General features: G+C 33.4%; 5 protein-coding genes and 1 non-coding gene across 6 annotated transcripts, besides 3 other annotated features; 2 read left to right on the forward strand and 4 right to left on the reverse strand. All coding sequences in view use genetic code 12, as the record gives it.

The window, feature by feature from the left end:
- The first annotated feature begins 702 nt into the window (after positions 1-702).
- Positions 703-5,239: a mobile genetic element.
- Positions 3,082-3,323: a mobile genetic element.
- Positions 5,240-5,929: 690 nt separating the features above from the next.
- CD36_64390 (hypothetical GPI-anchored protein, conserved) lies at positions 5,930-6,586 on the reverse strand (the record flags this gene model as incomplete). Its single annotated transcript, XM_002421104.1, has 1 exon — positions 5,930-6,586. The coding sequence occupies one exon, from the start codon at positions 6,584-6,586 to the stop codon at positions 5,930-5,932; it is 657 nt and encodes a 218-aa protein (XP_002421149.1).
- A 609-nt stretch (positions 6,587-7,195) lies between these two features.
- tRNA-Ala (TGC) lies at positions 7,196-7,268 on the reverse strand. The gene has a single exon. It is a non-coding gene; the product is annotated as a tRNA-Ala (tRNA).
- A 14-nt stretch (positions 7,269-7,282) lies between these two features.
- Positions 7,283-7,592: a mobile genetic element.
- Positions 7,593-8,330: 738 nt separating this feature from the next.
- On the forward strand, positions 8,331-9,113 carry CD36_64400 (peroxisomal 2,4-dienoyl-CoA reductase, putative; the record flags this gene model as incomplete). Its single annotated transcript, XM_002421105.1, has 1 exon — positions 8,331-9,113. The coding sequence occupies one exon, from the start codon at positions 8,331-8,333 to the stop codon at positions 9,111-9,113; it is 783 nt and encodes a 260-aa protein (XP_002421150.1).
- A 53-nt stretch (positions 9,114-9,166) lies between these two features.
- On the reverse strand, positions 9,167-10,321 carry CD36_64410 (antiviral protein Ski8 orthologue, putative; the record flags this gene model as incomplete). The annotated part of the gene is made up of 1 exon (XM_002421106.1): positions 9,167-10,321. One exon carries the CDS (start codon positions 10,319-10,321, stop codon positions 9,167-9,169), a length of 1,155 nt encoding a protein of 384 aa, XP_002421151.1.
- Positions 10,322-10,527: 206 nt separating this feature from the next.
- On the forward strand, positions 10,528-12,930 carry CD36_64420 (nuclear pore complex subunit, putative; the record flags this gene model as incomplete). Its single annotated transcript, XM_002421107.1, has 1 exon — positions 10,528-12,930. The coding sequence occupies one exon, from the start codon at positions 10,528-10,530 to the stop codon at positions 12,928-12,930; it is 2,403 nt and encodes an 800-aa protein (XP_002421152.1).
- An 11-nt stretch (positions 12,931-12,941) lies between these two features.
- On the reverse strand, positions 12,942-13,802 carry CD36_64430 (RNA binding protein, putative; the record flags this gene model as incomplete). The annotated part of the gene is made up of 1 exon (XM_002421108.1): positions 12,942-13,802. The coding sequence occupies one exon, from the start codon at positions 13,800-13,802 to the stop codon at positions 12,942-12,944; it is 861 nt and encodes a 286-aa protein (XP_002421153.1).
- Between the last annotated feature and the right edge of the window lie 255 nt (positions 13,803-14,057).

Here is a 14,057-nt window from a genome sequence, read left to right on the forward strand (position 1 = left end):
TATTTAGCGAGGTATAACTTACATGTAAGATCTGTTAGCTATATCTCTTATCAACTTGATCTAAGGAATAGTAATACAACTTACAAACGATTGAATGGAATCACTTAAGTATCACAACCACTTCTCTTCGTGAAAAGTAATGGCTTCAGCAGATAAACAAATATCAAGGGAATACAATCAAGCTGATAATACACCATCTAATGAAAGTATACGCTTTTTTTATATACACAGTATAGTCTTCATCATATACTATTTATTCTTATACATATGTTATTTAGTTTCAAACTATCTAAGTTTACTTTTTGTTGTTAACCTACCAAAAAGTTTTGGGTATCATTAGCTATAAAAGATTAAGTGCTAAAACTGCTAATGCACCAACTGACAAAGGAATCATCTTTGAACCCAGATTTTCTAATTGAACATTAACTTGTGGTAATGAAGTAGAATCATTCATTCCTTGAAGACTTGGTGCTTGAGCAAGTTCAGGTACTTCAGTTGTTGGGTCTGTTGCAGCTGCTACTGCTGGCAAAAATGATTCGGTTACAACATAAGTTGGATCCACCAAAATTTCACTTAATGTTGTTGCATTAGATAAAGGTGATTGTGGTGCACTTCCAGAAACGTTTGCACAAGTTTGTGATTTAACAAAATCAACATCCAACAAACCAGGATTGATGCAATCACAGTCAGCATAGTACAGCCTGTTGTGATATAAGTAATGCAAGCACAAAGACGAATCCACAGTTGAAATATATTACACTGAGGGGTTAAACTGAATATAATAAATTAATATGTTATTGTGATTCACGTGTGAAATAGAATATATAGGAAGAGACTTAACTAACGGGTGTGTTAATCCTCGGCACTTGTCCACAAGAGCGGGGATTAATCATAATGTGAAGAGTGTGTTAGAAAGAGGAAGGGAATTATAAGTACTGCAGAATTCCCTTTAGACTAGCCACTAACTGTTGAAGAACCAACGTTCTAAATATATTCAGTATGGAGTATCACCTTAATACTTTATGCTATACTTTTCCATCAGTTTTTATTATCATTCTCTATCCATTCAATTATATCTATAACTGGTTCTACTTAAGAGGAATAACCAGTTAACAGGTTATGAGCCTCGCACGACTGGAAAACTATAGTAGGTCAAATTGTTGTTGAGATAAAAGAAGAATACATAATTTTCAAGTTACAATTATTGGAAAACAGCAATCACTACTATTAGTTCCACTGCAACTACTACTGATACTATTGTTATCGTCATAATTATTGTCACCAACATTATTATCATATATCTGAATCATTTTTGACGCTCCACGTTTTATTCCCTTATCAAGATACCATCTGCTGATAAATTGAATAAACTTATTGAAGAAGTTGATAATCAAGATAAATTACAATTAATTGAAAGAATCAAATCTATATATTAAAACACTTTATGAATTACTACAAGACAGAATAGTTCAATTATCAAATATATTTCGTCAATTAAAATTCACAGAATCATTACACTAATACAGAAATCAATCCAATCAAATAAAACAAATGATTATAATTATCGAGTAATTAATAATAGTAATTTCATTTTTCCTTAGACAATAACAGCAATTTCACTTCACAAATTTTTGATCAAACGTCACCAGATATTAATACCAATAACAATATTTTTCCACGTGATAAATACGCAATTTAATGAAATCGATAATTTAAAGTAATTATGTTTAAACAATTAACTGATTTAAAATAAAATTAAAATAATTTGAGAATACAAACAAAGTAATGTATATGAGTCAATGGAAGAAATTAATGATAGCTTAGAAAATTATTAAATAACATGGATACACTGGGGGTATTTAGAATAAAATCCTTCAATATTAAGTAATAAATTATTTAGAAATCCAGGAATAAAACTAGAACATAGGAGAGAGACTTGAATAAGATGTCAAACTTTACATTATTGGGAGATTTTTAAAGTTATTAAACTTCAATTGAAATGCCAAGGTGTCTGTGAGATAACTACACTTGGTTGAGTGGGTTGATGTTGGCTAAAAGAAAATAAAGAGACGGAATCTTTAATATTATACTCAATAGGCTTAGCGTGACATCTGTCCTTGGGATTAAGTTATCCATTTCTTAACTTTAAACTTTTACAAAATTGTCCTGACTAACATGAAACGATTCATTGGGAATCTTTCTTTACTTCATTATCTGAGCTGAGGTTATTAAGAAAATCAATTGACAACGTGTTCAAAGAAAAGAAATATACAAGTACAATACGTGAGTCAATGTTAACAAAATTATTTTGGTAAAGATCAAAGCCAATTGCGAAATGAATGGATGCTATGTGAAATAAAAGTGTTCAGAGTGGAGAAGAATGGTCTACTGCAAATATTACGACTATATATATGTACAACTATTGGAGACACAAGATGATTAGTGTACAATACTGCTAGGGATAGTTTATTTATGATTGCATTTGACTATACTAATTGGAAAAGGAATCACTTCGGAATTTCTTTGTCATTTAAGGTATGTTGTTTTTAATTTATAATGATGAAGGGCTCATCACTCAACAAAGAATACAAGCCAATAAAGGGAAAATACATGATTGATTAATACTATAAGTAACTAAATGGTATTCAACTACTAGAGTCTTGATTCCACAGCAAACTTATAAATGGGAAAAGCAAATAATATTCTCATGGATGCCCAATCTCGTGTTCTTAGAGAAATACTCTTATTTGTGGAGAACAATGAATGCCTCTGGCATGCAAAGTACAAAGATAGATATGCAAAGAACTCAAATACTATTAACGATTTATGTCTAGCAATTAATCAAGAATATGCCATCAAACTATAGACACTATGACTTATAATTCATGTTTGTCTTGTTGATTTAAGAGAAAGTTTTTGATTTTGTTTTAAGATTATCATTCTGGGTATTGTTATTTGGCATGTAACTTTTTATGCAGCCATGATAAAAGATATCTGAATCTTTCTGAATGTATAAACAATTTTTCATACGATCCTACGATGTTAGGAGTGACCATCCAAAGTATATTAAGATACTGAAAGTGTTATACAATTTAAAATGATGCTGGTTTTACATTGAACAAGATCAGACAAGAGTAAACTAGAGTTTCAATCAGACCTATCTATAGTCTTCAAATTGGTTAGGGTCGTGGACTATGCTTATTGTTTAAACGGTCTTTATTAATCACTTGATTGTTAATAGTACGACCAAGATGGCTGGCTACATTGCCTCTAGCAATCATTCACGTGCTAAAAGCTTAACATCCACTGGTTTGCCCATGAAAGAAAGTCAAATTAACCATGTTAACTACAAGAAGAGATTTATCGAAAGATTAGAGTGCTCCGAAGAAATATTAATTATCAAATAAGTCACCCAGCACTTTTGGGATCTGGTAAACTAGAAATGGACAATGGTGGATATATATTTTTTTACCAGCCCAGTCCGAATTTGGAAAATATGCATGAATTATGGTCTTTTGAAACGATATTAACTAACTGTACTAGTTGAGGACATCTGATTAATTTTTTTTCCATAACACCAGTTTTGTTTTGTCTTCACAATGACCTCGTTTTTAATATGGAATACACTTTGGTTACGTGAGATAGATTCTTGCCTTACAGGGGAGAAGCCACATTGTACTAATTCAAGAATATATTCCAGAATCATGATTATAGAAAGTGAGTTTATTTATTGAAATGGTAATTGAAGTCCATTGAATAGAGTCCTGTCTTAAGGGGAGAAGACTTAAGATGGCAATACAGGAATACATTGAGTTTGTTTCTTTTATTGAAATGACAGTTTGAAGTACATACAATAGATTCTTGTCTTAAGGGGAGAAATAGAAGATGGTAATTCAAGAATAAATTGTACAATCTGTTGATTCTGGATTAAGACATTAGCCTACTAGAATAAAAGCTAACTATCAGAATTAAGAAACCATCAAGCTTGACCAAACTGTTAGGATTACAATATGCTCAACATTATAGATTGTTGGAATCATCATCTAATTAGAAAGTTGACAAATGAGAAATCTAATTAAGTGTGACAGTATTATGATTTGGTAAATATATGATAACAGGCACAAGAGTCTGATGGATAAGCCTGTTGTAAGAAGAAGAATCAAAACATATTGACTTCTAAAGTTACTATGCAAACACAAATACTTGAAGTGATTTCCATAGATGTGAGCATAAGAAATGTGATAGAATTTTTGGATAATTATACCTATTGATTATCAATTAACAGCAGGTACAACATAATTCAAGTACTAAAGTGATTTATGCTGTTGCAGAAGGTGTGAATAAACTCAAAGGATCATGAAGAATTCTTGCTGAAACAAGAATTGATTACTTTATGAATAGAGTTTGGAATCTAAGATATCAAGAATATTAATGAAAAAGATTATGCATAAGTGATGTTAAAATCAAGTGTCTGTTGTCCTGAATGTGAAATAACTCGTGAACTGTATGTGCATACGGAGATAACTAAAGCTACTTTGGAATAATTGATGTGGCATTGAAAGCTTGAAATATCAAAAATATGTTACTAGCCTAGATGTTATATTGATAAAAGGAAGCTCATCTTTGCAAATACACTCATATGAATTCATTAATGATCGTTCAAACACAGAGTCAGATAGAAGGAGACTTCTAAATTAATTACTAAACTTGTGATAGAATTGAAAGTTAAACTGATCAAATGGAGTCTTACCTTATGTGAAAATGTTGTTATAAATAATGTAAGACAACATTGATCTGAAAACATAGTAGCTTGCATTAAGGGGGAATGTTGTGATATAAGTAATGCAAGCACAAAGACGAATCCCCACAGTTGAAATATATTACACTGAGGGGTTAAACTGAATATAATAAATTAATATGTTATTGTGATTCACGTGTGAAATAGAATATATAGGAAGAGACTTAACTAACGGGTGTGTTAATCCTCGGCACTTGTCCACAAGAGCGGGGATTAATCATAATGTGAAGAGTGTGTTAGAAAGAGGAAGGGAATTATAAGTACTGCAGAATTCCCTTTAGACTAGCCACTAACTGAGAAGAACTAACGTTCTAAATATATTCAGTATGGAGTATCACCTTAATACTTTATGCTATACTTTTCCATCAGTTTTATTATCATTCTCTATCCATTCAATTATATCTATAACTGGTTCTACTTAAGAGGAATAACCAGTTAACACAGCCAATACTCCTCATTCGATAAAGAACAAAGACAAACAAGATCTTCATCAGCACAATACTTGCCTCTGGTATCCTCTTCTATTTCACAACTCAAGTTGCAAGAATTTCTGGTCGGTACACTCGAAGCAATAGCCGTCTCGGTGGCAGCTGATACGATTGGTAAAATTGCTAATAGAAAAGCTGAATTCATTCTTAATGATTTTGATTGAATTAAAAGTGACAAATATGTTTGATTGGTGGTTTACTAACATAAGCATGTGCTGGGAAGACTGTAGACATTTATATACCGTGTGGTTTAGTTTCTCCCCCCTGTCGTTTGACAATCTCCAAAGGTGGCCAAATTATTGGCATATTATTTTGAAACTGGATAAGGGGTTGTTTCACCTAGTATTTTTTTCTTGCATTTTGCAACTAGCTCATTTGGAGCAATGCAGGGGGTTCACTCGTTCACTCCGCGTCGCTTTCCTACTCCAATTGCTATTGGTTCAATAGAGAATGCTTTTTAATCAGATAATAGCAATATATATCCCCTAATTGATAAAAATAGAGAAAGAAAATATGTAAGTTTCTTCCTCAAATACAGTTTTGTTGCATCACAACTACCACAACAATATTGAATCGCGTTACCTAATCAAATTGACAAGCTTTTTTTTATTATAGTAGAATATATGCTTACATGTAAACTTAATTAAATAAAATTCAATAACAATGCAAGTAATGAACCTGATCCAATAACAACTGTTCTTCCGGCATTGTTCTCAAATGCTTGAACTGATACTTGGCTCCAATCAGATCCGTTATTTAGTTGAGGCTGAATTAATGGAGCTTCCTGTGGTGTAGTCTCTGTGTTTTGCGGTTCGATTAAAGTATTTGTATCGGTATTTGCTACAGCAGCCACAGCTGATTCAGTTAATGGAGCAATAAGACTGCTAGTTGATTCTGCGTCGAGCTCTTGTATAGATGGGGTTTCGAGAATAGTAGTTTCAGATGACTGAACACTGCTACTACTGCTGGTGCTGCTTGGTTGTTCAGTAGTTTCAGCTTCTGTAGATGAAGATGTTGTTGTTGTTGTTGCTGATGATGATGATGATGTGCCCCCACATATCTGAATCTTAAGCTCTGATGCTGAGAATTTCTTGTCTGGATTAATACAATCGCAATCAGCCAATGGTTCCCAATAATCTGAATCTGATAAATCACATAAACAATTGGTATCTGAACCCGATGGACAAGATTCTTGCTGTTTCTGCAAGACCTTGATACAGCTGGAATTACAACTTTGTTGGTCTTTTTTCACAGCAAAAGCAACTGGTAAAATAACAGCAAATAGTAAACCAGACTTCATCGTTTCCTCTTGTGTTTAGATAACTAATTTAAATTCAAACTCAATCGTGGATTTTGTTCCGAACATCTAGGGGATTCACACAGCTTTATATATTCCAATCTTTTTTGTTTGTTTGTTTTCTTTGCAAATTTGAAAAAGTATACCATTTCTAAAGAAATCCTATTGTTTTGCAGTAATACGTAAATTCTGTTTGAGTATCAATAGATCGGTAAATATAAAGTGTAGATCTTTCATTAAGTTTCAAATACTTATGGGTAGATCATTTTTCTCTTTATTTGTGAATAATTTCCATTCATCCAACGTTATTCTTGTTAAGTAATAGGCATTCTCAAAGTCAAAATTGGCAGGAATTGTGAGTGAGTACTTAGAAGCGACAGTTTCTGTTAAAAAGTTAGTTGATAAACCACCGCTGATGGATGAAAAGAAGACATCTTAACATATTTATTTTTGATCAAAGTTGAACAGAAACGGAAATGAAAACTGTCGTTACATTCTCGTAATGAGAATTCCAGGATGAAACTTAGACCTATAAAAACAAAGAATGATTTGCAATCTCAGCAAAAAAAAAAAAAATATTAATTGCTACTTAAATCGTAACAAATGTTTCTTTGGACGAGAAGAGAGTCGAACTCTTGACCTTTTGCTTGCAAGGCAAACGCGCTACCAACTACGCCACACGCCCAACTGGTTGTTGGTTGTTGTATATTCAACCCTTCCTGAACATTCCGATTCGGTTGTTGTTTCTTTATTAATATTGTTCGTTTATTGACTTGACGATTTGTCGTTTATATTATTTATCTATTTCTATTTTCGGTGGTTTGCCAAGAAGCTCGTTCCCGACTTCTTGCTATTAATTAATTAGTTAGTTTTGAGAGTGGTGTGACCTACCTCGTCACTCTAATTTTCGGTCTATTTAAAGGGTCCTATTTTCCTTTAAACTTTTATATATTTTTATACTTTTAATATCAAGCTTATTTTAGATCATCATCTGTCTCCATACACATTATTGGTTTTTTAACTTTGGTTTTACATACCTTGAAAGTTTAAATAGCAAAAACTTTCAAATTCTCCGAATATTAACATTAGCAGGTGCTATACCATGATATCTGATGTTATCTAGCCATTCATTTGTTTATATCTTGTGTTTAACTCTATTTTTGAGCAATTTGTACTGATTTTAGTTTCTTTCCTAAAATGGTTGTAAACGCTACCAGTCAAATAGTTTCGTGAATTATCACCACATTTTAATGCTTTCTGTCAACCTCTATATTGGGAGGGTATCAAAATGTATGATTATAAAAATTTTGCTACTCTATTGGGTCAGTTTATTGAAAAGGGGAGTTTTTACGATCAGCCAGTATTTTTGCAGAATATATTTACAAAGAATTAGATAAAATTCTTTGGCAAACTTTGTTTTCAATTCTTAACTACCCCTCACCTAACTGAATTACAGTGAAGCACTAGTTTAATACCTAAAACCAATATTATACATAAGATGAAGACCCAAACACCACCCATCAATTTCTTTAACTCGTCGTTGGGACTGTACCAGTAGTGTTCTTAAAATAATGAATGCAGTGTGGGGGACGGTTTCTACTAAGAAAAAAGAATGTGAGCACATCCCCCACAAATTTGGGGGACACCTAGGGGACTTCCTGTAGCAATTCTATAAATACTCCGAAATATCTCCATCCACAAAAGTAGCAAAACTAGCAATCAAGAAAACTCAACCCATAAGTTTGCAATGTCTCAATTATTTTCTCTTAAAGGTCAAGTGGCAATTTTAACAGGTGGAACCAATGGTATTGGGTTAGGTTATGCCAAAGGTTTGGCTAGTGCTGACTTGAATCAATTAATATTGACTTACAGATCAGAATCCACTTTGGAAAATGCAAAGAAAATAATTCATGAAGTCAACCCAAATATTCAAATTGATGGTATTAAAATTGACTTTTTAAAAGATGAAGAAGATGAAATAATCACCAAAATAGTCAAAGAATCCTATAAATTATCTAAAACTTCAAATATTGATATATTGGTAAATAATGCAGGTATAACTGAAAGATACCCATTTGAAGATTTCCCACAAGATAAATTCGACGATGTGATAAAAGTTGATTTAAACATTCCTGTAAAATTGACTAAAGCGGTTGGCAAAAAGATGATTGAAACAAATACCAAGGGTAAGATTGTTTTCACTGCTTCTTTGTTATCCTTTCAAGGAGGGATGTTGTCAACTCCGTATGCCATCAGTAAAGGTGCTTTAAAACAATTCACACAAGCAGTATCTAACGAATGGTCATCAAAAGGTATCAGGGTCAATTCAATTGCACCGGGATATATTAAAACCAATTTGACCGACAGTATGAGTGAAGAGAACAAAAAAATCGTTGATTTGAGAATCCCAATGAAAAGATGGGGTAACCCTGACGATTTCATGGGACCAATAGTTTATCTCACTTCCGATGCATCGAAATATGTTACTGGTGACACATTGTTAGTTGATGGTGGTTGGATGGGCAGATAGATCTAAAGGAAATATATTCAGTATATATACATATCTATATAACACAAGTATCACTATATTCCTCCTGCCTCTCGGTACCATCTTATTCCTCTATCGAAACTCACTACACACAATCCTTCATTACTGTCACCACCGGAACCACCTCTCACTCCCTTTTTAATAAAAGCAACTCCAGATGCAACACTTTCGTCTTGCTCATCATGTGTAGTATCGTCTAAATCAGATACAGATATATTAATTGTTGCCTCTCTTTCGCTTGTTTCTAAATTCCAAACTCTTATGCATTTGTCAAACCCACAGCTAGCCAAATGCTTACCTTCCTCATCAAAACTCAACCCCAAAATCCAACCTTGGTGGGCAAACCCACCAACAACAGATTTTGCCGAGTGTGATGGTGTAGCCAAAGATCCCACATTCTCACCATGATCGACATCGTACAATGTAATTGACCCAGCAGCTTGATTATCTCTTGCTACAGCCAATAAGGTTCCACCAGGGGAAAATGCCAACACCCTAGGTATAGATGTCGACTGAGAATTTCTACTAGTCACTAAATCCCCCGAACGAAATGTGTATATCAATTTCAAGCTGACAAAATCATATAACAACACATCACCATTGATGTACCCCACAGCACATTTCTTGTTCTCTGTTGGACATATAGCTAAAGAATTTGGAAAAGATGAAGCGTTTCCTTTCAATTGACCATATTTCTCAAATGTGATTAGAGGTTTCCCATCTTGGTCAACAATATTTAATAAATAAACTTCGGTGGTGCCATTAGTCTTGGTTGTAATAAAATAGTCTTTCTTAGATTCTGGATCACGGTAAAAGCCAGGAGTCCAGCAATTGCTTCGAAATGATTTTACATCATCAGTTAGACTTTGTATAGTTGAAAAATCATCATTGACATAGTATTTGAAGACGATAGATCCATTGAAACATGCAAATGCCAGCAATGTTACTTTCAATGTGGAGCTGGGCAACACATTTTCATAGACAGCCACAGCATGGATTCCACTTTTATCTATAAATACCAGTTGGACAAATTCTTTAGGCAGATGAACTTCATCTTGCTTGTTGTCCCAGAATTTTGCATATCCATCACTAGACACAGACACAGTAAACTTATTGGTAATAGCAACACCAAGAATATCCAGTTTGTGAGCCTGAGATACACTGACTGTAGATATATACTGTTTACTCATACTTGACTATTGATAGTTGATTGAAATTAAGTCTATAGAGGGGGTGGTAGATTGAGTCCAGAATTTTCAAGACATTTTTTTTTTCTCTCCCTTTCACGTACTACGAAAAAGAGAACGAAAAAAAAAAAAAAAAAAAACAAGGAAAGAAAATAAAAGTACAAGAGCTCTTACTATCTTATAAATACACCCTTCCGAACCACTTAACAATGCTGTCTATTGGATCAGCTGATCAATTCATTCACCAAATTACACAACAATTTGTGTTTCAACGGTTATGGACAGGAAATTCAACACCACCAGAGTTAGTACCAGCGTCAACCCCCTACAATCGATTGGTATGCCGTAATAATACAGATTTATTCTTTGCAACTGGTAATATTGTTCGATGCTGCTCAATTAGTCCCAATCATAAAAATTACAAGCTATTTAAGGTTCAACATCAATTTCATGAAGTAGTTTCTTTGTTGATGAATAAATCAGGTACTTTATTAGCCATTATCGGGGAAGAGCAGATCGATGTAGTGTCTTTACCCACTAATGTCATGAAAAGTGGTGGTATTTATGTTGATGGTGCATGTTTCAAGATTAATAACTTACAAGGTAAAGTAAGAAAGTGTGTTTGGCAAACAGTTGCAGCGAATGATTCAACATTGGTAGTTTTGAATGATAATTCACAGATTCGAGCTTATGATTTGACAAAATCTTTAGATGTCCCTGTGGTAGACATTGATTTGAAAAGCTATCCCAATTTTGCAAATGAGGAAGCTATTTCTATTACATTTGGTTCGTCTAAGAATTTGGCTGGTGGGTTGACTTTATATGTCTCAACATTGTCAAACATTTATGCTATTTATCCATTCACTTCAAGATTTGGTAATTTGGCCACCACTAAAGAAGCAATTGATATAGCTTTGGAAGATACTAAAGCGGCCATGGAATTGATTCAGGAAAAATACCCTGTAAACTTAGTCGAAACGGCAACTAGTTCTTTGAATAAAGCAGCTATCCAGCAATTTGAGTACTACCTGTATTTCAGAAACCAATTGTGTGGTGAATTACCAATAGTGAAGGAGGTAAGAGACACCCATACAAATAGCCCATACGAGCTTTTTGTTGTTAGGCAGAATTTAAGTAATTGGACTGACTACAGTTTACAAGGTCCCCTCATTTCAAGTAATTCTGGTATAAAGGATTTAATTTCAATTGGGGACAATGATTTAGTTAGCATACTTGCTAGTATTGACACTAATGCCACAGTCACTTATTATGCTCAACTTGCGCCAATGTTGATGAAGTGCAACCTAACGAGTGTAGCAAGTAACGGTGCATCAAATGAATCAAGTCAAACAGTTCATAAGCCAAGATATGTTAAACCAAAAAGAGGATTTGGTTTTATAGACAACTCAGAAGAAGAAGAAAAAGCATTGGTGAAACAAACACAATCACAGGAAAGCTTTTGGAAAGAGGAATTAACAACCTTGGATTTTTTGCAAAGTGACAAGCTTCCTGTTGATGACAATAACGCCATTACTAATTTCCCAACATTCTTTGGAGAAATTGATTCTACCAGATTTAGTGTTTGTGTAAATTCCAACAAATTGGTTCTAGTTGATTGTTCTTGGGTTCAGGCTTTTGTTGACGATCTTAAAAATGACAAAATAGATTCTGTGTCGATCACAACAAATTATGGTATTGCCTCTGCAGAAAAAGAACCTATTACAGCTTTTGCCTACGTAAAAGACGACGTCACTTCCACTGGAGAATACTTGATTGTTTGCAGAAGTAAGCTTGTCAATGACATGGAAGTTGTTCAGATTGTCGATAAGGCTGTGAGCGACGATCAAGATGAAGCCGCAGGTACTTTACTATTGCCTGAAGAGCCTCATAAGGAGTCAACATTGACATACATTCCATCTAAACCTTTCAGTGTGTTGGAAGAAGAATTGGAAAGTTTGGAGAAGATCGATATTGGCACTGATATTAAGAGCAACGAAGATTTGAATAGTTTGACTGTTGATAATCTTTCAAATTTGAATTCCTTATCTGTGAGAACAATTCAACTTGCTTCTTCCTATACAATATTTGGAATTAAATTGCAATCAAGAATTTTAGCCAATTTGGATTCTTTGAAGGAACAATTGCACATACTTGATAAGATTAAAAACGATTATGATGGAGATCATCCAAAAGACCATACAGATAAATTGGACAAGTTGACAGAGAAACAAACGAAGTTAGATGAACGTATGATGAAATTGCAGCAAAAGATATTTGATGGTTTGAATAAATTCAAGCAAGACAAAACATTACCAATATCCAAGGCAGAGAAAGATTGGTTTAAAGAAATCAACTCCATTAATGCATTGTTGAATTCTTCAACAGATGATGAGGTAGCATTAACGAAAAAAATTGAGAATTTATCATTACAAGTTCATTCAATTATTGAAAGCAGGGAAAAGGAGAAGACACCAAAATTAACTGCTGTGGAACAGCTAGAATTAGAAAAACGATTAAGCAAATTAAAAAATTGGTTACAACGTGAAGACAAATCTATTGAAATTTTAAAAGATAAACTTAACAATTCATTGAAATTAATAGGCGACAAATAGGTTAGCATGTATTATCTCATTATGACTTTTGATTCTTGGACATCCAATGTCAACCCGTCATAGTATCGATTATGAAACTTTTTGATACACAGCAACAACAGCTCTTGTTTGGAAAACCTTACCAGGATTGTTGCATCTTCCTCGTTAAATGCTATATCTTCGATATCAAATACACCTATATTTTTGCATTCTTCTTTGATGTCATCAATTATGTCTTGTTTGATGTGTATATCATTGGCAAGTTCTTCTTTTCTAACCATATTTCGTATAACCACAGTTTTAGAAGAGTTTTTCTTTAGATTTTCTTTTTTACTATTATTATTATTATCAAATTTTGCCTCCTCAACTCGTATAGTATTGCCATTATATTCGGTATTATCCATCATTTCAATAGCCAATAGGGCACTTTCAGGATTCGAATAAATGATCAAAGCTTCTCCTTTGAAAGAACCTTTTTCATTGGTGTACATTTTTATTCGAGATTTTTCATCTTTTCCAACCGATATTTTCCCATATTTAGCAAAAGTTTCCTCGATTTCTGAAAACCTAGAATCAATTGGTAAATTTGATATAAATATACTGCTATTCTTTTTCTTTTGTTTCAAACTATTCAATTCTTCCTTCAATTTACTCATGTCTTGTTTCCGTTGTCGTTTAATATCTTCTTTGTTCAAGTCATCTTCTGATAATGATCTCTTGGAAGTATTTATCCACTGGTCCTTTATGTAGTCATATTCATATTCTTGGTCTCCATCCTCGAATAACCATCTTTGCGATGCCTTATCCAAAACTAACCGGGCATCTAACTTTGATAAATCAATATTCTCAAGAGTGGATGGGTGTGGTGGCTTGACAGGGAAGTCTTTACTCATTTGAGAATCGATGCAGTTAAATATCAGGAATAGTGTTCCAATCTAATAGATAGAATGTAAAAGAAAGTAAAAACTTTGAAAGTTAGTTAGTAACAAGGCGTGTATACACCAAAACAACTGTATTATCATGAAAGACTAACAAAGCAAAAAGAAAAGTAGACAACAAATTTCGGGCGACGAAAGGAAAAAAAAAAATGTGAAAAGGAAACTTCTGGTGAACATATCCGCTTTTCATAACCAACAAAACGTGCCTAC

Source organism: Candida dubliniensis, chromosome 6 (genome assembly GCF_000026945.1).
Source record: "Candida dubliniensis CD36 chromosome 6, complete sequence".
Taxonomy (NCBI): Eukaryota; Fungi; Ascomycota; class Pichiomycetes; order Serinales; family Debaryomycetaceae; genus Candida; species Candida dubliniensis.